The sequence below is a fragment of the Lemur catta genome, chromosome 2 (genome assembly GCF_020740605.2).
Source record: "Lemur catta isolate mLemCat1 chromosome 2, mLemCat1.pri, whole genome shotgun sequence".
Classification (NCBI taxonomy): domain Eukaryota; kingdom Metazoa; phylum Chordata; class Mammalia; order Primates; family Lemuridae; genus Lemur; species Lemur catta.
The window spans coordinates 51584560-51610760 of record NC_059129.1 but is presented as its reverse complement, the minus strand read 5'-3'; the positions used below and the strand labels follow the sequence as shown (position 1 = coordinate 51610760).

The following is a 26201-nucleotide window of genomic DNA, read 5'->3' as shown; positions in this document are numbered from 1 at the left end:
GTTTCACGTACAGAAGCACGATACAGAGAGGGCTTCCTGTACGAGTAACCAAGGCTGTGCAGCCAGAGCTTCCAGACGGGCAGCTTAAATTTCACTGAAGAAGCAGCTGCTTGATGACAGATGGGAAAACCTAATGGACAAAAGCTTCACTTAGTTCTGATCTCTAAGTGTTATTTAAAATTAGTTTTCTGGCTGAGTGTGGTGGCTCATGCCAGTAATCCGAGCACTCTATCTAGGAGGCCGAGGTGGAAGGATCGCTTGAGCTTAGGAGTTTGAGACCACTCTAACCAAGAGCAAGACGCTGTCTCTACTAAAAATAGAAAAAATGAGCTGGGTGTGGTGGTGTGCACCTGTAGTCCCAGCTACTTGGGAGGCTGAGGCAGGAGGATCGCCTGAGCCCAGGAGTTTGAGGTTGCTGTGAGCTATGATGATGCCACTGCACTCTAGCCCAGGCGACAGAGGGAGACTGTCTCAAAAAAAGAAAAAAAAAACCAAAAAAACACACCGAGTTTTCTGTTAATGGCTGCCTTGAAACAGTCTGCAAACAGGAATTAGGTGGTAGTATTAGCCTGGTCTCTTCCTTAGAGCAGAGGGCCCTGGAATGGGGATTTGGGGGGTAGGGGGTAGACATAGCTACTTGTCTTTGGGTGATGGCACTTCAATCCCTTTATTTTTCTCAAGCCCCTCCCCTTTAATCCCTTTAGACGCATGTAAGAAACCTGGCCTCACTTTGCCAAGACCACAAAATGAATGGTTGGCATGCATCCAAAATGATATCTGCTTGGAAGGGCAGTGAGGTACAGAGGAACCGTGTCTGAACGAGGGATGAACTATACCAGGTTTGAAAAGACAGAGAATGGCAAAAGAAATATCCATGAGGATTTAGGGCACTGAGGGTACAGATGGAGGAGGCAGACTGCTGTCATACAACAGCAGAAAAATTGTTAACTCTGGAAGTAATGGAAGTGAAATAGGACTTTGATGACATCTGTGAAACCACAAAGAGTATGTATAGCATGAACATGAATTTGTTCACTAAATCCCAAAATGTGAGCTCTTGACTCTAAAAAGATGATTCCATCCAACTACCACTGGCTGTGCGGGCAGTATACAGAGGAGAACGCAGCATGGCCCCTGTCCATGTGGTGCCCACGTCTGAGGGGTTTGTGACAAAATAGGAAGGTTTATCCACAAAAGCCAGTTCACTAAAAGGCAATAGGAGATTTCAGGTTCTAAGAAAAAGGGACAGAAATGTATCTTATGTTATTCTCTTGTTCTCTCTCTCTCTTTTTTTTTTTTAAAGAGATGGGGTATCTCACTATTTTGCCCAGGCTGGACTTGAACTCCTGAGCTCAGGTGATTCTCCCATCTCAGCCTCCCAAGTAGCTGGGGCTACAAGTGTGCACCACCATGCCTGATTCCCTACGTTATTCTCTTCATTTTCAGAAATATTTAAAAATCGTGCTAGGTAGACAGCATTTCTTTTAGGCTCTCCCTTTAGACTGAGTGTGAGGATCATATATTCTACTTGTAAACTTCTTGAGCCACATCAAATACAATGTAGAACTTCAGGCCGGGCGTGGTGGCTCATGCCTGTAATCGTAGCACTCTGGGAGGCCAAGGTGGGAGGACTGCTTGAGCTTAGGAGTTAGAGACCAACCTGAGCACGAGTGAGACCTAGCCTCTACTAAAAATAATAAAATTAGCCGGGTGTGGTGGTGTATGCCTTACAGTCCCAGCTACTTGGGAAGCTGAGGCAAGAGGATCACTTGAGCCCAGGAGTTTGAGGTTGCTGTGAGCTAGGCTGATGCCATGGCACTCTAGCCTCGGCAACAGAGTGAAACTCTGTCTCAAAAACAAACAAAATAATGCAGAACTTTAACCTTTAAGTATCAGAAAAGACACTGGCGAGACCCTCTCTCTAAAAAAAAAAAATACATTTTTCCCCTTAGCATTTTGAAATTAAAAAAATAAAGAGTTATTTAAGAAAAAAAAAAAAAGACATTGGGAAATGGGAATAAAGCCACAGGAAAATAATAGTCCAATAATAGGGGAATGAATTAGCTAAATTTTCAAGTTAATGTGTTAAAAATACATTAAATATTATTTTGAAGACTATATAAAGACTTCATATGTGTTAAAAGGAAGAATACAAAATCATATCTACACATGACCTATGATTACATTATGTTGGTGCAAAAGTAATTGCAGTTTTAGCACTGTTGACATTTGCCATTTGATATTGGAATACATTCTTAAATAAATGTGGTTATGTTATACCTCATTTTAATGTGCATTTCTTTATTTTTTTTTTGCTAATGACTTATTACTTGCTGTTTATTTTACATTTATTTTAGACTATGGAAATGATGTTAGATGAAAAGCAAATTCAAGTGATTTTCTTATTTAAGTTCAAAATGGGTCGTAAAGCAGTGGAGACAACTCACAACATCAACAATGCATTTGGCCCAGGAACTGCTAACGAATGTACAGTGCGGTGGTGGTTCAACAAATTTTGCAAAGGAGACGAGAGCCCTGAAGATGAGGAGCACAGTGGCTGGCCATAGGAAGTTGACAACAACTAATTGAAAGCCAGCATTGAAGCTGATCCTCTTACAACTACACGAGAAGTTGCCGTTGCCTATGGTCGGTTGTTTGGCATTTGAAGCAAATTGGAAAGGTGAAAAAGCTCGATAAGTGCATGCCTCATGAGCTGACTGAAAATCAGAAAAATCATTGTACTGAAGTGTTGTCTTGTCTTCTTGTACGCAACAACAATGAACCATTTCTCTATCGGATTGTGACATGCAACGAAAAGTGGATTGTATACAAAGACCGGCAACAACCAGCTCAGTGGTTGGATCGAAAAGAAGCTCCCAAAGCCAAACTTTTTTTTTTTTTGAGACAGAGTCTTGCTCTGTTGCCCGGGCTAGAGTGCTGTGGCGTCAGCCTAGGTCACAGCAACCTCAAACTCCTGGGCTCATGCGATCCTCCTGCCTCAGCCTCCCAAGTAGCTGGGACTACAGGCATGCACCATGACATCCAGCTAATTTTTTTCTATTTTTAGTAGAGACAGGGTCTAGCTCTTGCTCAGGCTGGTCTCAAACTCCTGATCTCAAGCCATCCTCCTGCCTTGGCCTCCCAGAGTGCTAGGATTACAGGTGTGAGCCACTGCACCTGGCCCCAAAGCCAAACTTGCACCCAGAAAAGGTCATGGTCCCTGTTTGGTGGTCTGCTGCCAGTCTGATCCACTACACCTTGCCGAATCTCGGAGAAACCATTACAGCTGAGAAGTATGCTGAGCAAATCGATGGGATACACTGAAAACTGCAATGCCTGCAGCCGGCATTGGTCAACGGAAAGGGCCCAATTCTTCTCCACAACAATGCCTAACCTCACATTGCACAACCAACACTTCAAAAGTTGCATGAATTGGGCTATTAAGTTTTGCCTCAGCCACCATATTCACCTGACCTCTCACCAACCGACTACCACTTCTTCAAGCATCTCGACAACTTTTTGCAGGGAAAATGCTTCCACAACCAGCAGGATGCAGAAGGTGCTTTCCAAGAGTCCGTAGAATCCTGAAGCACAGAGTTTTAGACTACAGGAATAAACAAACTTATTCCTCGTTGGCAAAAATGTATTGATTGTAATGGTTCCTATTTTGATTAATAAAGATGTATCTGAATCTAGTTATAATGATTTAAACTTCATGGTCCGAAACTGCAATTACTTTTGTACCAGTCTAATAACTATATATAAATAATGCCTGTAAATGAAACCAGAACTAGAAGAAAATTTGAAGAAATAAAAACATTTCCTTCATTAGGATGGTGAATGTATGGTTAGAATTTATATTCCATGAATTATTTTCCATAATTTAAAAAATTTTAGCTAGGTGTAGTGGTATAAGCCAGAAGTCCCAGCTACTTAAAAGGCTGAGGTGGGAAGATCCCTTGAGCCCTGGAGTTGGAGATCAGCCTGGGCAACACAGCAAGACTGCCTCAAAAAAAAAAAAAAAAATTTAGAGGCTAGAAAAAACTAAAGTGAATCAATTTTTTTTTTTTTTTTTGAGATAAGGTCTTGCTCTGTCACCCACGCTGGAGTGCAGTGGTATAATCATAGCTCACTGCAGCCTTGAACTTGTGGCTTTCAGTGATCCTTCCATCTCAGCCTCCTAAGCAGCTAGGACTACAGGAGCATGTGCCGCCATACTTGGCTATTTTATAAATCTTTTTGGTCTGGCTACATTGCCCAGGCTGGTCTCGAACTCCTGACCTCAAAGTGATCCTCTCACCTTGGCCTCCCAAAGTGCTGGGATTACAGGTGTGAGCCACCATACCTGGCCAAGAGAACTAATTTCTAAAGGGCAGAATATGGGTCAAATTTAAAAGGCATGTAAGTGGCAGGAAAATAGTTGGATGAGAGAAAAGTACTTCAATGAGCATTACAATTCACTGGCTTGAGGTCAGGGACCATGTTTCACTGATGTTTCCTGCTAACTGTGACTTACACAAAGCAGGACACTCAATAATATGCTGAGGTTTAATTGCTTCTGGGAAGCCTTCTGACTAAATTTAGTTCTCAAAAACTGGAGAAAGATTGAGAATTTTAAGTTTACACTGAGGAAAAAGAATCACTTAATTGAATGTAAAATTCCAGTTTGATTTTGTAGAGATGTTCTCAGAGTAATTATATACTCGGAGTTTTTTTCTCCCCAGAATTCACGTTCTACCTTCAAGTTTCTCACCCAAAGGTCAGTTCAGACAGAGTCCCAAAGGCCCCCTAGTCCTTGAACCATGGCAGTAGCCCTTCTCTACTTTTACTCTGACATTTCTTACCAGGGTCTACAAGTGCCAGGCGCTTGTCTCGGGACAGGGAAGCTCTTTCCTCCTGGTTGAACATTCTGTCGATCATAACCATCTCAGCAGAGGGATTGATCCGCTGAAAATGAGAGAGGCCAGTCATTACGCCTTTCATCAAGTGCAAACATCTCACAGCGTCTTTGCAACAAATGAAGCAATCAGAAATGAGAATTTGGTGTCTAGGTTCTAGTCATGTCCTATGTAGTCATGTTTGTCCTAGTCATATAGGATGCATTTTTTAAATTATATTTTTGGGGAAAGGATAATTTATACATAGGTACAGAATTCAAAAGGCACTATAGGCACCTGAAAAGTAAACCTCCCTTCTTTGCCTCCCCTGTGCACCCACCACCATGCAGTGCCTCTCCCTGGCGGCAGCTGCCTGCCTGGCAGTTTGAGATAGTCTAGGTATACACAAGCATAAATACGCCTCTTTATTTTTGCACACAAATCCTAGCAACTATACTCTTCTGTACCTTCCTTTTTCTGCCTTCTCTTTTCATGAAGATGACTTTTTACTTTGTATTCTGCTGTGCCTTAAGTATGTTTTTATTAAGGCTTTCGTTTTTAGTAAAGTCTTACTGTTAACAAATCAAATCTTAAATTACATTTCCTGGTCTTATTTAACATGAAAATTCAAGACAGATATAAAACAATTTGACCAAATAAGTGGCTCTTTCCTCACAAATGATAGAGCTATCTTTTTTGATGTCTCAGAGTGTTATTTCAAAAATTTTTGTCAATATGAGAACTATTATAGACTTTGGTGGCATAATTTTAAGTAAATATATAAAAGTAAATATATATTTTTAAGTAAATATGTACACACACATATTTATTTACCTGATACCATATGTGTATACAATGTAGTTCAACAAATCTCCCAAGGTACATTTTTAAAGTTGATCTCAAATTGAAAATGACATGTAAGAGACCAATTTATTGGTTAAAGCCCATGTGATTTTAGAACTGCTTCTAAAATCTCAGAATAAGTTTGGTCTTTCCATCATTTCCCAAGATAGCTTCCTCCTTTCTCTAATTAACCAATGCTTCAAAACTAATTTTAGTTTCTATTTGGGGTGATGAAAATGTTCTGCAATTAGATGGTGGTGATGGTTGCACAACCTTGTGAATACAGTAAAAACCATCAAGTTGTAGACTTTAAAATTAAATGTAAATTTGATAGTATGTTCATGATCTCTCAATTAAAAACAAAACTAATTTTAACACTTGTCATCAGCTAGTTTTTTCAGGTGGGCCTCTAGTCCTTCTCCCACATCTCTGGGTTGGTAAAAGGCTGTAGCCAGCATCAGTGGCCAGGGGTCAGATGGTCTTGGCCTGAATCCTAGCTCTGTAATGACACTGCAAACTTACTAGTTATATGTAATTATATATATACACACACAAACATATAAACCAAATCCCTAGTTTCCCCAATTTGTGAGATAAGAAGAGTACTGATCCACCAAGTACAGTACAGCAAATGTTAGCTGCTGTTTTTGTAGTAATAGCTAAGTGTAATAAGTTTTACTATAATCTTAAATATCTGTGCCTTAATTTTAAACTATGTTCTGAAAATGTAATTCCTTGGACTTTTTCTCTCTGATTTAGTAGCTGTGACCTGTGGAGTTTTAAAAAACAAATATGCTCAGTAACATGACTTTTACCATGGCATCTTCTAGGAGAAGGCATCTGTATTTGTTAAGCATAGCTTGGGTCCTTTTTAGGAGCTGAGTGGCAACTGTTTCAAATTCATTGTCCACTTTAAAAAAAGAGAGAGAGAGAAACAGTAAGAGGGTGTAAATCACCTACTAGGTCTTTTATTTCTTAAGGCTGCAATGCATTATGCCTCCATCATTTAAACATGGTTTATCTGTGGCAATTTTCTCTTTTCAGATTAGCTTTTCCTTGATTAAACATCACCCTTCCACACTGCTGTCCCTCACTGCCCACTGGTATGTGTTCACAGAAACTCATTACAATATTATCCCATTTTAACTTTAATTAGGAAACCAAAAACATAATACCTTTGAATATCACCTATAAGATAAAACCGTATAACAGATTAGCAATAAATATCAATTAATGGAGAAAGATTTGCTAGTTTAGATGACCTAAGCCTACACTCCCTTTCAATAGTATGAAAACCAAAAACTGTTGAAACAATGAAGTCTAACTGTTTGGGCTGGGCAGACCAGTTTAATGTAAAGACACAAACTAGTCCTTGCAGGGCATGGTCCTGTAGCTTTGTCTTTTGTCTGTCAGTCTTTAAAGATCCTGTATTTTCTAATTCACTCTTCTTAGAGTCTTCACACCCCTGTTTAATGCTGGATCTTGTCCCTATTCCCTGGACGACCCAGGGAAGCTCAGAGTGGACTGACAGAAACCACCGTGCTCTGAGGTCAGGGACCCTAGCCAGGAGGAGCAAGACTGGCAGTGGCTGAGGGAGGGATTAAAGCAGTGGAGGGCACTGATGGAGTCAGGGCTTGGCGGTGGTCAGGGAAGGAGAGGTAGAACTAAGTCACACAACTGGGGGAGGCAGCAGGGCCAGGCAGCAGGATGGACTGAGTTCTAGGTTGGGAGAAGGGGCTGTTATCCCTAACATTTTTGCCAGTTTCTTGATGTCTGATCAATGCCCTGGGCTCACTTTGGAACCTCAGGGAATGCTTTTGGGAGGTAAAGTATCTATCTGATTCATAAAACTGATAGAATCAGCTCAAGGCATGCATTCTGCCTAAAGGCAAGGACTACACTAAACTGTTGTGTAGACCTAGTCTGGAGCCATTCCATCTGCAGCCAGCAGTCCAAGCGAAGCTTTGGATTTACTGCCCCCCAATTTGTCAATAAAATACTCTGACATTGGGTATCCCCTTCGCAAAATATTTATTTATATTTTTAGGAACAAGGTCTTGCTCTGTTGCCCAGGCTGAAGTGCAGTGACATGATCACAGCTCACTGCAAACTTGAACTCCTGGGCACAGGTGATCCTCCTGCGTCAGCCTCCTGAGCAGCTGGGACTATAGGCGTACACCACCATGCCCAGCTTCCCTTTACAAAATATTGAGAAGAATAAGTCACATCCCTGAACACGGACTGGGAATTGAGTAAATAGGGAATGAACTTGGTCTGTGATTAAAAACAATAACCTGTCTATCAGCTGGGGGTGAGGTGGCTCTTGCTCTTCTGGGGGTGGCCATGGGAGGGTGCCTGGTGGCAGAGTGACACTCTAGGGCTGCCACCTGCTTACCTTTCCTCAAGTCTTCTTCAGTGGGCATGGAGCCCTGGCACACGTGGTAGGAGAGCAATCTCTGCACCGCATCACTTAGTGATTGGAACTGACTTTTGTCGGGTGTCACAGTGTGGGCTTGGTCCCTCTGTAACTGCTGGAGAATGCTTTCAAAGGGAAATGGCCAATGTCAATGCAGAGTCATGTTAGGAAATCAAATCTAATCATGATGTTTATTTGCATGCAAAGAAAATAAGACATACAGGGATGTTATTAATCATAGTATAGCAATTTTGTTCTTCAGTTTTATATTATATACCCTAGTGGGTTTGGAATTTGGTCTAACCATCTCTACAAGGGACTCAAACTGTGACCCTAACCTCAAAAGCACAGTGTTCCCCCAACCATTCATGTGTTGGTACCCCCACTGACCTCGGCCATGCCTGACCATTGGTCAACTAGGCTCATGCTAATATTTCTTTCTTTTTTTTTTTTTTGAGACAGAGTCTTGCTTTGTTGCCCTGGCTAGAGTGAGTGCTGTGGTGTCAGCCTAGCTCACAGCAACCTCCAACTCCTGGGCTTAAGCAATCCTCCCGCCTCAGCCTCCCAAGTAGCTGGGACTACAGGCATGCGCCACCATGCCCGGCTAATTTTTTCTATATATATTTTAGTTGGCCAGATAATTTCTTTCTATTTTTAGTAGAGATGGGGTCTCACTCTTGCTCAGGCTGGTCTCAAACTCCTGACCTCGAGCAATCCACCCGCCTCGGCCTCCCAGAGTGCTTAGGATTACAGGCGTGAGCCACCGCGCCCGGCCTTCATGCTAATATTTCTGTTCTAAACACGGGAGTTTATCAAATCATACTTCTCCTCAGAGACTCTTTATCTCTAAAAAGACAAAGAACTTTTCTCCTTAAGAAGAAAAGAGCAAACAGGAGGCTCAAACTACATTTGATATATTTATAGGTCCTAATGAAAACAAACTATAGAAAAAGATTTCCAAAGCACACTTTAAAAAGGCTAATATATTATTTTTTTCATTAAATGAGTTTTCTGCCTCACTACATACTCATTATTATAACTTGACTTCTGTAGTGTATTTATTGAAGATTAGAGACCTAGAGAAATGTTCAAAATTGACTGGTCATTTCCAAAGATAACTCACAAAGCTCCTTTAGTTAGTTGTTTTGCAGCAGGCCTTTTCTGTCCTCCCGAATGACTATCCACCTAAAGACAAAACACATCTCTTATTATTCTCTTTCATAGAAAAAAGAATACAGTTACACATAAAGATCACTATATTTCAAATGTTTTCAACTACCTAAAAGAGCATATTCTAAGACCATAGAATATGCTCTGCTAAAAAATAAAATAAGCCCATAGACTCCAGTAGCAAAATTGTACTGTGTCAAGATTACAGAAAGCTGCACTGTCAGTTCCTTAGAAGGACTCAGTTTGTACTTTAAAGCCGGAATCCTTAACTCGCTCCAAATGCGACATTATAGTTTTGAAGAAATGTATTTGTAGGTACCAACTCCATTAACATCTGTAAACTCAGTATATACTACTTAATCTGTCTTCTGACCAGTGAATACAGGAGCACACATGGTTAAGCTCCTGTTACATATAGTGTGTGATCTAACAGGGCATTTCTTGCATCACATTAGGGGAACAAACATACCTTACATCAGAACCTGAGACCTGAACAGATCCTCCACTGTGTATTCCAGGCAGGCCCAGACTGTAGCAAATTTCATTACACTTTTTTTTTTTTTTTAGAGATAGGGTCTTACTCTGTCACTTAGGATGGAGTGCAGTGGTCCAATCATAGCTCACTGTAAACTTGAACTCCTGAGCTCAAGTGATCCTCCTGCCCCAGCCTCCCAAAGTGCGGAGATTTACAGGCGTGAGCCACTGTGCCTGTCCCCTAATTGGTAAGTTTGATGGAGAAGAAACTAAGTTCTTAGCTGAAAACAAAAAATTTTTCCTTCCTGATTAGATGAATGGTTTGAAATTTTCTGAGGTTTAAAAGCCAAAGTTGGATCAAAAGACCATGGGGACTGTCTACTTAATACACTCCTTGCTGCTATGACAGAAAAAAAAAAATCTCTCAGCATAACTAGGTAGAACAGATCCACTTTGATATGATAATAAGTGATATCTTTAAAAAGTAAATTACATTTTTTGAGTGCCTAGTAGGTGCTGGCTCATTATTAATTCATGAGGAAATCAGGCATTAAAGAAGCATTGTAAACATGTCAGAAATAGAATCACATTCATCCCAGAAACATAAACGTAACAAGGCCTGGCTCACCAGGAAGGTCTTCAATGGCCACCCTTTTGTGGGCACACAGGGGACTGGGCTAACTGTGCACACAATACCAGCCAGTAACCACAAGGCAGATGACACAACTACATTTCATTCAGTTAGGAAGAAGCTATGCAAATAGTTTTCTACCTGCACAGCTGAATGGCCAGGAGATGATCCAACTACTTTTTCCTGCTGTGGTTGTGCAGTTCCTAAGGATGCCGATATAACTTTGCTTCCAGAATCCTGTCCTATTAGAATGAATACATAAGACAATGTTCAAAAGAAACAGTGTATCAGATCCATCATATAATCTCTAGAGCCTGATGTATATAGATTACTGGACATTCTATAAAAGGGGTTTCTTTATTATAGATGAGGAAGGAGAGCAGAGCAGTATATTTATCTACAAGCTCTAGAGGAAGAGGTTATTAAAGCCAATTTAGGAAATAAATAAATAAATAGTAGTAAATAAAAGCTGTAAATGCTATAGTTTTAAATTACACATAGTCTGAGAAATAGGCCTCAAGCCAGTAATTTATCAGTAGTACTACAGAACCCTAAAATACTTTAAGGAAAAGGAGGCCCAAAGAGGGAACTGACACGGAATGTTCAAGCTTTTGTCTTTTTTACAAAAAGTCGTATGTGTCATATAATACCAGATTTCATTGTTTCTAAGGAAATTTTTTTCACATGATTTAAGGTATCATACTTTAATTAGAAGTGCTTTTTTCTTTCTTAGTAGTATTTAAAATGATGGTACATCTTACAATGGATGGTATCTTAGAGTTAATGCAACGTGGTATGTTATTTGGGTGGAAAGGATACAGAAAACAGGGATAATCAGAGTGGAAGCAAGATTAGGTCAGAAGGAGTTCACGCAGAATAGGGAGGTGAGAGGAGTGTCCCCTGGGTGTTGGAGGACAGGGACGTGCAGTGCAGAGGAGAGCGTACTGCAAAGGCTCCTGACCTGGCAGCACGGTGTTCGAGAGCCCAGGGAGCTGCGCGTGCCTCAGGCTGTCTGCAGTTTTGGGAGCAGAAATGGGGGAGGTCTGATTCAAACTTTTTTTCTGAGCCTGTGAAACATATTATCAAGATGAAAAAATTAATTTCATTACTGAAAGCTTTGATAGAATATTTAAAACACCAACCAAGCCTCTTAATGCCTATCTGGCATTACCTTCAGGTTAGATTACAAAACAAAACAAAACGAAAGTTTTAAAACTTTTTTTCTATCAAATCAGCAGAATTGCAAAGTATATCCTTTAAAAATCTATGGGCGCACTGAATTTTCTTGAAGCCATTTAGCAGGGATGCTGAGTTGATACCAGACTATTTTCTTGCTCCGGGGACTGCTGTGTTTGTGGTGCTCAGATGCAAAGGCTGCAGCTGGGAATTCAGTTTCTATCCTCCGTAATTTTTTTTTTTTTTTTTTAGACAGAGTCTTGCTCTGTTGCCTGAGCTAGAGTGCCATGGCATCAGCCTAGCTCACAGCAACCTCAAACTCCTGGGCTCAAGCGATCCTCCTGCCTCAGCCTCCCTAGTAGCTGGGACTACAGGCATATGCCACCATGCCCGGCTAATTTTTTCAATTTTTAGTGGAGACAGGGTCTCACTCTTGCTCAGGCTGGTCTCGAACTCCTCAGCTCAAGCGATCCTCCTGCCTCGGCCTTCCAGAGTGCTAGGATTACAGGCGTGAGCCACTATGCCCGGCCTATCCTCAGTAATTTTATATCATGCCTGCTACAATTACAATCCTATCAGTTCCTATGTGTTGTGTGCACAGACTCCGAGTACCTGGTCAGGGACCAAGGGCCAATCCCAAATCTACTGTCAACACTCATTGTTTTGCTGCGTAGATGATGTAAAGTACATTTCATCTCTGCCATCTGATATGTCTCTAGTTTGTGTCATGTCAACATCAGGTGGCATGTCATTGGGAAATGTAAATTCAATTTAATATTAGCCTGAGCAAAATATAATTAGAAAAATTAATCCTATGTTTAAATTGTTGTGTGCTTTTCTATACATGAGGAAGATGAACCAGATGTTGTTTAGGAAAAAACAAGTCCCTTTTGGCTCCAGAAAAATCTGTTATCTCTTTAATGCATTTTAAGTAAGATGATAACAGGCTTTTAAATTACTCCTTCAGTTATTAATCCTTTATGCCATTATTATTTCATAGTATAGTAGGTTTTCAAAGTTTTTTTTTTAAAGTTTTATGTTATGTATACTCTGAGTGGATTTAGTCTGACTACCCACACAGGGGACTTTAACTATGACCTTGGCCTAAGCAAAACATTTCCACCAACCATTCATGTGTGGGTGCTCACATAGATCTTGGTGATGCCTGACCATTGGCAAACTAAGCTCATGTCAGCATTTCTGTTCTAAATAATAAATTATCTATTTGGTTCTATTTTCTAATATAAAAATGGAAAGGAATTTGATATCAACCAAGAAACACTGGAGGAGATTATTTATTAGAGTTGGAAATGGTCACCTTTCTCATTCTTCCATTAATAGGGAAGCACAAACCTGCACTATTCTACATAGACAGGCAATGAATTTTTAGGAGGAAAACCACGAGGGAAAGGTCAATGTCAAAATCTTCCAGTTTTCGCAGCCTGTCCCCTAGAAGATAACCCCGCACTCTCCTACAGCAGGACAGGGAAGCTCTCCACATGGAGGGGGCACCCGTGTTGTGGACAGGCCTGGGCAAACACTGAGTACAGGCCTTCCCACAAATGTGTCCAGAGAGCAGACACTAAGCGCCACTGGGAAGGAAAAACCAACCAAATAAAAGTTGGGAAAATGTGGCTTAACAGGGTAAGGCTATATACTAGGTGGGACTTTGCAAGAATGTCACCAGTGTACATTTTTGGAATTTCTTTCAATATGCCTGGTTTACAATGAAACAGAAGAAAGTTTTCCTTGTGGCTTTAGAGCATACATCATTTTTTGATAAAAATGGCATTAGCCAGCTTGATCTCTCACCTTATTTATGAGGCATGAGACCTAAAATAACTCTTGGCTATTAAAGAAACAAATGAAACAAAACCTATGCATATATAAGTGGTAAAACTCGAAAGAAAAGCAAAAAAGAGCTCACTATGAAAGTCAGGGGAAGAGCTGAGGCTGCTGGGAGACAGATCTGAGGGTATTGGCAACATTCTCCTTCTTGAGCTAAATGGTGGTTACATGGGTATTGATTTATAAGTATTTGTTAACTACAGTTATGCTTTATGCATTTTTCTAAATGTGCTCTATTTCACAATACATAAGATTAAAAGAAAACAAAACCAGAACAATCTAATGTCAAAGCATGAAAATTTGCTATCATTTGAGGATATTTTTATAAAGTACTGTACTCTGTTAAAACAAGATGACTACTCTGTAGGTGAGTATGTTTTGGGATAAGAGTTTTTAAAGTCTCCTTGTCTTCCTGTGTGGGTGCTGAGCATTGGTATTGGTGAGTTTTAATCTTCTAACTATTCCTGTGGGCCTAACTGTACCCATTTCCTTGGAACTAATCACTGCAATTGTTACACTGCAGGGCAGATGTGGGTGGCATGGGTAGGGCCACAGTGGCAGGAATCAGTATCCACTAGGGAACTTGGGTTGGCCCCTACATTGGAATCCCCTCCATTCACCAGGCCTATACGTTTAGAAAGCTCCACTGCTGGGGACGACACCGTCTAAGAGGTTCACCGAACTGGGTGCTCCCAGTCCTTTCATTAGGTAGGACTTCTGTCTGTCTGGTTCACGGCCACACCCCCAGCACCAGAACAGGGCCTGCACCACAGCGAGCACAGAGTAAATGGTTATTAGATAAAAATAACTGAATGAATTCCCCTGAAGCATAACCCACAGGGGCCTCTCCCTCCTTGCAGTCCGAAACACCCATCCTCAGGAGCCACCAGCTTCCTCCAGTTCCCCAGAACATTAGGTTGTCCCCAGTGGATGGTCTTTTCCAGAAATAAAATTTATCATTATCTTGTTTTACTGAAATTTTAGAGAAGATTTGTCTTTTTTTTTTTGAATTTTCTTTGGAGACAGAGTCTTACTCTCTTGCCTGGGCTAGAGTGCCATGGTGTCAGCCTAGCTCACAGCAACCTCAAACTCCTGGGCTCAAGCGATCCTCCTGCCTCAGCCTCCCGAGTAGCTGGGGTTACAGGCATGCGCCACCATGCCTGGCTAATTTTTTCTATTTTTACTTGTTTGGCTAATTTCTTTCTATTTTTAGTAGAGACGGGGTCTCGCTCTTGCTCAGGCTGGTCTCGAACTCCTGACCTCAAGCAACCCTCCCGCCTCGGCCTCCCAGAGTGCTAGGATTACAGGCGTGAGCCACCGCGCCCGGCCTTGTCTTTGAAATACATTTTCTTCACAAATATAAAAGGTACTTAAGGATACTGTGTTGAGAACCTGGCTCCAAGAATTCCACTAATACCAATGGATAATTTTAACTCTTTAGAACTATGAATTATCTTCAAACCATGTGGATATACAGAAAAATCCCAGTGAACTCAAATATTTAATCTACCAATTTCTGCCTCTGCAATATACTTTGAAAGAAGCCAGTTACATACTAGCAAGATGATATTCATCAAACAACAGGCATTTTATGAATGAAGGAGACCATTGGAGTTGGCCCAGTAATTCTCCTCTGGGAATTGCCCCATTGCCACAGAAATGGGTCTGGGGGCAGCAGGTTGGAAAATACACTTCTGATTTCTGGTCCAACACATAAGGAGGTTAGAAGTCTATTCTAACAAGTAAAAACCTGAACAAACCTCAGAGAAGTGAGGTTACAGGGCAAACTATTGCCCTCAGAATTGGAGAGACAGACAGGCAGATACAGAGAATCATAATTTACTGGATCAGAAACCGATGAGCACAATTTCCCAGGAATTTCTACTGGGGGTGGGAAAACAACTGTAACTAACAAACTGCTAGAGGCTCAGTTTTCCTGAGAATTTATGCCTACACGGGGACCCAATCATGGAGGGGCCCTCACATTTTGTGAGTTTTACCTCCAGTGACAATCAGGGAAAAATCCCCTCGTGCTTCCAGCAGGAGGAGGGAAAAGGAACCATTTTGAAATACACCAGAGCATTCTGTTCTTAACAAGGCATACTTTAGGGGGAACTATTTCACCACAGCCTAACCTGCTGGGGTTATATCAGAACCTAACCTACCTGGAGGTAGGGAAATACCCAACTCCAGCTCCCTCTAGCCTTCCATGTGGTGGAAGGGAAATACACAGCTCTGGACCCCTCCAGCCCTCCTGTCCCAGCTAAGGGGGAGGAAAAAACTGAGAAGCACTGGTGAAGTTCACAGTCCAGGGCCACAACTCACCAAACCGTGACCTCATCACAGGACTACAGCATGCTCCCCTTCCCCTCATACCTTACAGTCACATCGCTAAAGGCCTATGTATTGCAGTTCCTTTTACCCAGTACATCATGTCTACCTTTCAACAAAAAGTGATGAGGCACACCAAAAGGCAAAAGACACAGTTTGAAGAGACTGAACAAGAATCAGGACCAGAGTCAGATATGGCAAGAACAGTGGAATTATCAGAACAGGAATTTTTAAAAACTATGGTTAACATGCTAAGGGCTTTAATGGAAAGAGTAGACAACATGAAAGAACAGATGGATAATGTAAGCAGAGAGATAGAAATTCTAAGAAAATAAAAAAGAAATGCTAGAGATCATTTCTTTTTGTAAGGACTGTAAAAGGAACACTGTTAAGAGAAATGAAGAATACCTTTGACAGACTCATTAGTAGACTGGACATATCCTCTAAGTTTGAGGATGTGCCAGTATCAACAGAAACTTAAAAAACTGAAAAGTAAAAACAAGAAACACACCAAAAACCCCTCCAGAAACCCAAATCCCAAGAACTGTGGGACAACTACTAAAGGTGTAATATATGTAGAATGAGAATACCACAAGGAGAAAAAAAAGAAGGAACAGAAACAATATTTGAAACAATAATGACTAAGAATTTTCCTAAATTAATGTTGGACACCAAACCAAGATCCAGGAAGTTCAGAGAACACCAAGCAAGATAAATGTCAAAAAACCCTACACCTAGGTGCATCTTGTATTGAAACTTCCTAAAATCAAAAAGAAAGAAAAAAATCTTGAAAGAAGCCAGAGGATAAAAACACCTTACCTATAGAGGACCAAAGATTAGAATTACATCCTATTTCTCCTCAGAAACCATGCAAGCAAGAAGAAAGTAGAGTGAAATATTTAAAGTGTTGAAAGAAAAATCCCACCAACCTAGGATTCTATGCCCTGTGAAATTATCCTTCCAAAGTGAAGGAGAAATAAAGATTTTTTCAGACAAACAAAAATTGAGGGAATTTGTTGTCAGTAGATTTGCCTTGCAAGAAATGTTAGAAGTTCTTCTGAGAAAAGAAAATGAAATAAGTCAGAAACAGAGCTATATAAAGAAAGGAAAAGCATCACAGAGTGAATAAGTGAAGGTAAAATAAAAAACTTATTTTTCGTATTCTTAATTAAGCTAACAGATAACCACGTGTTCAAAATAGTAATAGCAACAATGTATTTGATTACATATGCTCATGTATGTATTTGTGGTTATGTACGTTTAGATATAAATGAAATGAATGACAGCAATGACAAAACAGATAAAGGGAGGAATAAGTAATGTTTTGTTATTATAAGGTTCCTGGACTATCTTTTTTGTAGTCCAGCTACCTGGAAGGCTGAGGCAGGAGAATTGCTTGAACCCAGGAATTTGAGGTTGCAGTGAGCTATGGTGATGCCACTGCCCTCTAGCCCGGGTGACAGAGCAAGACCCTATCTCAAAAAAAAAAAATTAAAAAATAAAAAAATAAAATAAAATACACACACACACACACACACACATACACACATACACATATAAGTAAATAATAAAAAAAGAAATCAATGAAATGAAAACTGGGAAATCAATAGAGATAAATCAATGAAACTGAAAGCTGATTCTTTAAAAAAAAATCAATAAAATTGATAAACCTGTAAAGCCAGGCTAACTAAGAGAAGATATAAATTACTAATAACAGGAATGAAAGAAGGGACATCACTACAGATCCCATGGACATTAAAAGGTTAATAACAGAGTATTATGAACAACTTTATGCCCACAGATTTGATAACCTAGATGAAATGAACTAATTCCTCAAAGATATAATCTGCCAAAATTCACACAAGAAGAAACAGACAATTTGAATAGGCTTAAAGATATTGAATCAATAATTAATAATCTTCTAAAACAGAAAGTACCAACCAGGCCCAGATGGATTCACAGGTGAATTCTACCAAACATTTAAGGAAGAAATTATATCAATTCTCTACAATCTCTTCAAGATAGAAGCAGAAGGAATACTTCCTAACTCATTCTATGAGGTTAGCATTACCCTGATATGAAAACCAAAGGCATTACAAGGAAAGGAACCTATAGACCAAGGTTTCTCACAAACATAGATGCAAAAATCCTCTACAAAATATTAGCAAACCAAATGTAACCCAACATTTATAAAAATAACTGTACACCACTACCAAGTTAGATTTATTCCAGGTACACAAGGCTAGTTCAACATTCAAAAATCAATTAATAGAATGTATCACACTAACAAGCTGAAGAAGAAAACTCACATGATCACATCAACAGATGCAGAAAAAGTAGCTGACAAAATGCACCATTTAGAAAAAAACTTTCAGCAAACTAGGAATAGAAGGGAACTTTCTCAACTTGATAAACATCTACCAAAAAAAGCCTACAGCTAACATCATACTTAACTGGCAAGAAACGTAAAGTTTTCCTGCTAAGATCAGAAACAAGGCAAGGATATCTCCTCTCATCACTGCTTTTCAACATTACACTGAAAGTCCTAGCTAATGCAATAAAACAAGGAAAAAAACCACACAAAGTGGTATTATCTGCCAGATTTTTGACTCTCGTAAGATGCTACTATACTTCCTGGACTTGGGCTCATTCACACAACACACTCTCCTAAACACGTTAGGGTGAGTTTCTGATAGTTGTAATCCAAAGTACCTTGATGAGACATCTGGGAATCCACTTCGTACACAACACTGTAGTAATCACAGAGAAGGCAGCCAAAGGATACCAAACACTGTCCTTATCCTCCAAAAGTTTACCATCCAGAAAACACTCAGGCCCACAGAGATATGATAGATCAATGTGTTATAATGATGATGTCCAACCTCAACTGGCGTCCAAGCTCATGCCTGTCCAGCGATCCTTTCTTTCCCCTAGTCAGCTCCTTTGAATGCTATATTATCTTCAGATCCATAAGCCGGATGAGAACTTCAACATTTTCCCACCAAAGCCACAGCTTTACCTCATCCCCACATTCCTCCTTCCCCCCAGTCTTGTTACAATGGAAAAGGCATCCCTCCTTCTGTCTACAAAGAACACCACCAAAACTCTGAATGGGGGTCCTCCTCCTTCCCATCAGCTGTGAAAAAAACTCTTTCCCATCTTAGAAAAATAATTCCCTTGACTCTACACACCTCATAGCTACTGCCCTTCACTTTCCTTCTTTTTTCTGAAAGTTGTTTATGCTCATTACCAACCCCCACCCCATTCTTTCCCCAGTCTGTCACAACCATTCTGCAGAAACATGTCTTACCAAGGTCACCAGTAGCCTCCTAGTTGCTAAATCTATCAGAAATGCCCCGTCTTCACCTCCATTCTCAGTGGGGCTTCACTCTGTCGACGTCTTGCTGCCTGCAGCATTCCCCTTTCCCAGCTGCCAGGATGCTGGACGCTACTAATTTTACTCTCCTCCCTAGAGTCGTCTTACTCTCACTTGCAGACTCCTTTCTGTGTCCATCCCCCAAATGTTGAGGTGCTTTAGGGTTCTCTTCTCTCTATATATACTCTCTCTGGTCCATTTCATCCACTCCCACTGCGATTGCAATTTATATGCCGATCAATCCATTTCTGCCCATATTTGGGTCTCAAGCTTCAGCATAGATTGTTGTGTGTCATACAACTTGGTTGTCCTACAAGTACCTCAGACTTGACAGACATACCCTAAGTTAAACTCAGTAACTTCCCTTCAAACCAAAAATCTCTTCCCATTTCTCTGTTTCAGTGAATATGGGTGCCCCTGTCAGGAACCTGTGAGTCATCCTCATTCCTCCGCTATGGCCCATCAATCACAACCTAATAGTCTCCAGTCCCTTTACTTCTCACCATCTTCCCTGCCACTGGGCTGGGGTAGGTCTATTTCACACTGAAATTGCAACGCTGGCTGTTAACATGCCACCCAGTATGTACAACTGTACGATTTAGTCCCTGCTCACCTCTCCCGCCTAACGTCTTCCTCACCCCATCTCAACTTGTTTTCCTTCCCCCCCAAAGCACCATGATCTCTTTTCTCTTCAGGCTTTGCAATAGCTGTTTTTCCACCTCCTGGAACATTCTTTACCCAGATCCTCTCTGCCTGGGTAACTCTTCTTTCTCCCTTAGTAGGTCTCAGCTCAGAGATCAGTATCTCAAGGAAACCTTCCCCGACTATCCCATCTGGGTGAGAGGATCCTTTTTGGAGCCTGGCACTCTGGACTACTACTTAAAATACGATGTGACTTGGCTTATCTGTCTTCCTGGAATAGATTGTTATAGCCCTGGGACTGGCATGTGGTAGGTACTCAAATGCAGTTGTAAGAATAAATCAATGAAGAAAACATTTAACACAGCAAGTGGCTGTGTACCTAGTGGGCAGTACAAAAATTGTAATAGGCAGAAGAGAGATCAGAGGAGGGACTGAGAAAGGCTTCATTCTTCTAGGGCCTTTGGGTAGGGCCCTGAAGGAGGGGAAGAATTTAGACAAGATAGGAAAGGACATTCAATGCGCATAAGTAAAGGCTTGAACACACAATGAGTCTGGTGTATTCAGGGAGCAACAGGGGATTAGCCTGGTTGACGTGGAAGGTTTCTGACTGGAGAACCTTGAATGTCACATCAGGGATTTGCACTTTGTCCTGTAGGAATGGGAATCTCCCAGATGATTTGGGTCAGGTCACAAAGCAAATGTTTTAGGAGGATTAATGTGGTGGAAATATGCCTTCGGGAAGAGGCTGAAAGGCAGATTAATCACCTAGACAATTATTATAGTTGTCCAATTAGGAGACTTTAGGGTTGGAATGAACTTTGGAAATCATCTAGTGCCGTGGTTCTCTATCCTAGCTATGCTTTAGAATCCCTTGGGGAGCTTTTAAAAAAATGCTGAGGCCTAAAGCCTTTTCTCCAGACTGTTTAAATCAGAATTTATGGGGGTGAAGCCCAGGCATGCATATTTTTTAAAAGCTCCCTAGGTGATTCTATTGCACGGCTAGAATTCCTAATTTTAGAGAAGAGAAAACTAGGGCTCAGAGAGTTTCAGATACAAGCTTAGATCACAAACCACTCACTCACTGGCAGAGCGGGACCTATGACTCAGTTCTGACTCCTGATCGACCTCCTGTTTTTCCATTGTATTTTAGTCGCTTTAAAGTCTACCTTAGGGTAGGGACACAGAAAAGGGGATAATGGGAAGCAGTATGATATAGATAGCTAGCAGGTCAGGTTTACCTTTATGAGCAATCTGTCCATGTTCTGAACCTCCTTACTTTCTGCTGTGAAACGGGAACGATAATGATACTTGTAGACCCAAGGTAACAACAAGAAATAATGTATACAGTCCTTGGCACTGTCCCTGTTGTTGTTAATAATTTTTCTTTTTCTAAGAAATAGGGTCTCACTCTATCACCCAGGCTGGAGTGCAGTGGTGCCATCATAGCTTACTGCAGCCTTGAAATCCTGGGCTCAAGCGATCTTCCAGCCTTAGCCTCTGGAGTAGCTAGGACTACAGGTGCATGCCAACACACCTGGCTAATTAAAAAAAAATTTTAAGAGATGGGGTCTCACTATGTTGCCCAGGCTGGTCTCAGACTCCTGGGCTCAAATGATCTTCCTGTCTCAACCTCCCAAAGTGCTGGGATTACAGGCGTGAGCCATTGTACCTGGCCTGTTGCTCTTAATGATATGGTTAGTATTTTCATTGCTATTGGAAAGAATGGAGATGAGACATTTCAAAGAAGAATTTATAGGATTTGGTAACTTATTAAATGTATAGAAGAAAAGGAAGAAAACAAGAACAGCCAGATTTTAAAGTCCAGATGTCTGAAAATACAATGGTTCCATAGTAAGGCAGGCAGGTTGAGCTAAAGGGGAAAATAGGGACAGGGCTATGGAGGGGAGGGTGGGGCTGGAATCAGCAAAAAATTCTGTGTAATCACTTATGCACTCCCACCCAAAACATGGCAGGTGCTACAGGCATATGGGCTCAACTTCTCTCAAGGAAATTTAAGTTCACTAATTCTTTTGGTGGTCTAAAGAGATTTGGACCTATAATAATTTGTTTACTTTTGTTTGATAGGCTAAATTCTTACAAATCACCTTTAATCACTGACTTTTGAATTTTAATACATTTATAAGAAAGTGTAAATCCTTTAAGTTACTCTCTGCATTAAGAGACTTAACTTCACGGAGCTCCTTGGAGAAAGGCTGATTTTAGGTTTGAGGCAAGGTAATCTCAAGGCAAGCCTATGATACCTTGTGTCACAAAGCAAGGAAATGCTCAGAGGAGATGAAGACATGTCAAAAGTACAGGAGCTAGCTTAAACAGGCCTCCACTGACCCAATTTGGGACAATTTAAGCATCAAAAAGAATGAAGAAAGCAGGCCGGAGCGGAGGCTCATGCCTTTAATCCTAGCACTCTGGGATGCCGAGGCAGGAGGATAGCCTGAGCTCAGGAGTTTGAGACCAACCTGAGCAACAGTGAGACCCTGTCTCTATAAAATAGAAAAATCAGCCAGCCGTAGTGGTACACACCTGTAGTCCCAGCTACTTGGGAGGCTGACGCAGGAGGATCGTTTGAGGCCCAGGAGTTTGAGGTTGCAGTGGGCCATGATGACACCACTGTACTCTATTCTGTCTCCAAAAACAACAGACTAGGGAAAGCAAAAGATTGTAACACATTAAATACAAAACTACACGATCTTTTAGAGATATACATTAACATGTTACAGATGAACTGATATGTTTAGATGAGCTTCCAAATAATATCAGGCAGAGGAGAGCAGGTAGGGTATGGATGAAACAAGAGTAGCTGTGGGTCAGGCGCGGTGGCTCACGCCTATAATCCTAGCACTCTGGGAAGGTGAGGCAGGAAGATCGCTCGAGGTCAGGAGTTTGAGACCAGCCTGAGCAAAAGCGAGACCCCCATCTCTACTAAAAATAGAAAGAAATGATCTGGAGAGCTAAAAATATATATAGAAAAAAATTAGCTGGGCATGGTGGCGCATGCCTGTAGTCCCAGCTACTCGGGAGGCTGAGGCAGAAGGATTGCTTGAGCCCAGGACTTTGAGGTTGCTGCGAGCTAGGCTGATGCCATGGCACTCACTCTAGCCCAGGCAACAGAGCGAGACTCTGTCTCAAAAAAAAAAAAAAAAAAAAGAGTAGCTGTGAACCAGCCGGCAGGTGTTGAGGCTGAGTATGCGGACTCATTATACTGCTTTGTCTATTTGCATTCATGTTTAAAATTTCTCATAATAAAAAGATTTAGAAAATGAATGCAAAAAAATTCTAAAAACAACAAAAAAGCTAGGAGTTGATAATATTTAAAAAAAAGTGGGAAGAGGAGGAAGAAAAAGTTCATTATGGAAAAATCTGAGGCAATAAGTGTAGATAGGAAATAAAATTAGAAGATCATTTTGCAACTGTCAATATAATATTCAGGTGGGAGTCATCAAAGGAGTTTCACATCACTGGGTGAGAGGCTGAGAAAGAGGACAGGCACATGGCCTTAAGGCAACATCCTAGAGACAGAGATCATTTCTTCTTCTTTTCTTTTCTTTTTTTTTAAGAGATAGGATCTCACTCTGTCACCCAGACTGGAGTGCAGTGGCACAATTATAGCTCACTGCAGCCTCAAACTCCTGGCCTCAGGTGATCTTTCTGCCTCAGCCTCCCAAGTAGCTAGGACTTCAGGAATGAGCCACTGCACCTGGCTCTGTTCCTTCCTTACAGAGGGAACAAGGTACCTTTGAGTATCTTCAGAAGAAACCTAGCAGAGGCGACCTTAACCAAGTGCTCATACTTGGCATCACCACTAATGGGAAAAACTGACATTATGTGTCTTGCCCAAACCATTTAGCTGATGAGGCTGAATCATGGAGAAACAATCAGACAACGCCATGGTGAAGGCTACTCTGCAAGACAATTATCAGGGCTGTTGTAGACTAAAGAGCTATGACAATGAAATGAAATCAATGCTGTCTGGATTCTTGAGTGAAAAACTGTCGTAAAGGACATTATTGGGTCAACTGGAGGAAATTTGATATAATTTTATTAATGTTAAATTTCTTGGGGATGATAGTGATATTGTGGTTTTGCAGAAGAGGAAGAACGTCCTTTTTCTTAGGAGATATCTGCTGAGGTACTTAGGGGCAAAGAGCCATGATGTTTGCAAAGTACTTTCAAATGGTTCAGAGAAAAAGTGTATGTGTATAAACGCATGTGTGTGCATGCATAGAGAAAGACACACAGACATTTTGAACAGATAAAGCAAATGTTGCAAAACATAAACTAGTGATACTAGGTGAACGGGTTCACTGTATTTTCCCAACTTTTCTGTGGGTTTGAAAGTTTTCCCAATAAAAAAGGTGGGGTTGGGGGCAGCCAGGAGCAGTGGCTCACGCCTGTAATCCTAACACTCTGGAAGCCAAGGTGGGAGGATCACTTGAGGTCAGGAGTTGGAGACCAGCCTGAGCAAGAGCGAGACCCCATCTCTACTAAAAATAGAAAAAATTAGCCCAGCAACTAAAAATAGAAACAAACAAATAAAAAATATTAGCCAGGTGTGGTGGTGAGCGCCTGTAGTCCCAGCTATTTGGGAGGATCACTTTAGCCCAGGAGTCTGATGTTGCTGTGAGCTCAGCTGATGCCAGGGCACTCTAGCCAACACAGTGAGACTGTCTCAAAAAAAACAAAAACAAAAAAGCCCAAAAGGTGAGGTGGGAACTTAAGTTCACACCATAAAAAGCTGGTTTTACTGGCTGCCTGCCAGTAACTGGGTGGCTGGGGGATGGGAGGAGGAGGGAAATTCTTCACTGTAGTATACGACTTTCTTTCTGTACCATTGGATTTTTGTTTTGAACCAAGTTAATGTATCATCTATATTGAAAACAAATAATATATAAAATAGTCTTCTCTAATATTAACCATTTATAGTATCAAAACTTGCTGAATTAAATTTCCCCAAATATAAAAACACTGAAGGCCTTTGATAATGGTATTTTTGTTCATTACAACATTCTATAAAGTAATTTATACAGAAATTTTACAGAAAGTGAAAGAGTTGCTATAAGTGTTTCTGGATGTCTTGGGGATTTAAATGGTAGATGACCTAAATACTACTCTCCTAACTCATGCTGCATCCAAGGCTATCCTCTTATTCTAATAAACGTGATATTTCACTTGTTCCTAAACACTTACAGCAGCACACACTTGATGTAACGCAACTGGCCTACTTCCCAGCACTTTTTGTCATAAAAAGTCACAAAAACTTACTTTGCAAGTGCTATTGTAGGCTTGTTGTTGCCATTTTTTTTAAGAGACAGGGTCTTGCTCTGTCATCCAGGCTAGAGTGCAGTAGCATAATAATAGCTCACTGTAACTTTGACCTCCTAGGCTCAAGTGATCCTCCTGTCTCAGCCTCCCGAGTAGCTGGGATTACAGGTGCATGCCACCATGCCTGGCTAATGTTTTTAAATTTTTTTTGACTATACAGCAAAAAACAAAACAAACAAAAAAAGGGAAATGACCATGCTGTGGCTGACTATGCATAAATAATTATAATAAAGTAAAGCAGATCAATACCTACAAACATAAAATGATCCTCAAGTTATATAATTAAGTGAAAACGTGTATTGCAGGGATAAGTATATATGTGCACCGTCTGCCTCCAAGCAGGGAAGGAGAGAAGCTGCAAATACTGCGGAGCATGCCCAGGATGCGTGGGAACCAAAAGCTAGAGTCGCGAGGGATCAGTAGATGAGAGTAAAGTCCTAACGCTGATGACCACCTGAGACCCTTTTCAGAAACATAATCCTTGTGTGGTTTTACCAATTGTCCACAGTAATTTATTTGCACACCAGTATGGTAAGAATAGGCTCAGGCACTTGGTCAAATGAAAGTGCTCTGAATCTTTCCCTACTTGCTTCCCTCTGGCATGAGCTAGTTACCCACTGTTGAGTCACACTGAGCCCCTGAGCCCTTCTGATTGGCACCCAAGAAGCAGCCACAACATCTTCACCCAGTCTGCAGTCACAAGACCTAGTGCCTTGCTATATAATGTCAGTAAATAATCTAAAATAAGCTTTTATTTTAAATGCCCACAATACATTTCATTGTCTCTGTGTGTGTGTGTGTGTATGTATAAAAATATATATGTAAAAATAAAATATTGGCTACTATTGAGTATTTACTATTTGCCAGAGATCATGCTAAGTGCTTTGTGTGGATTATCTCATTTAATCTTCCTGATAACTCCATGAGATGGCAGTATCATTATGCTCATTTGACTGATAAAGAAAATTAAGTCTAGAGAGATAAGTTAACTTGCTCCATGTCATAAAGCTTAGATTCAAACCCAAGAGTCTGACTCAGAGTATCCACTCTAAACTATGATGATATGCTGAATAAAAC

General features: G+C 40.8%; 1 protein-coding gene across 3 annotated transcripts in view; it reads right to left on the bottom strand.

Moving 5' to 3' along the window:
• Window positions 1-26201, bottom strand: part of BICRAL (BICRA like chromatin remodeling complex associated protein) — a 72560-nt gene that overhangs the window by 3985 nt on the left and 42374 nt on the right. For all 3 annotated transcript variants that reach the window (XM_045541960.1, XM_045541961.1, XM_045541959.1), the window contains 6 exons: window positions 11373-11478; window positions 10553-10653; window positions 9260-9321; window positions 8116-8261; window positions 6536-6630; window positions 4845-4947 (listed from right to left, as the gene is read on the bottom strand). In XM_045541960.1, the coding sequence (XP_045397916.1) occupies window positions 4845-4947; window positions 6536-6630; window positions 8116-8261; window positions 9260-9321; window positions 10553-10653; window positions 11373-11478 (613 nt within the window). The remainder of the gene's footprint in view (window positions 1-4844; window positions 4948-6535; window positions 6631-8115; window positions 8262-9259; window positions 9322-10552; window positions 10654-11372; window positions 11479-26201) is intronic.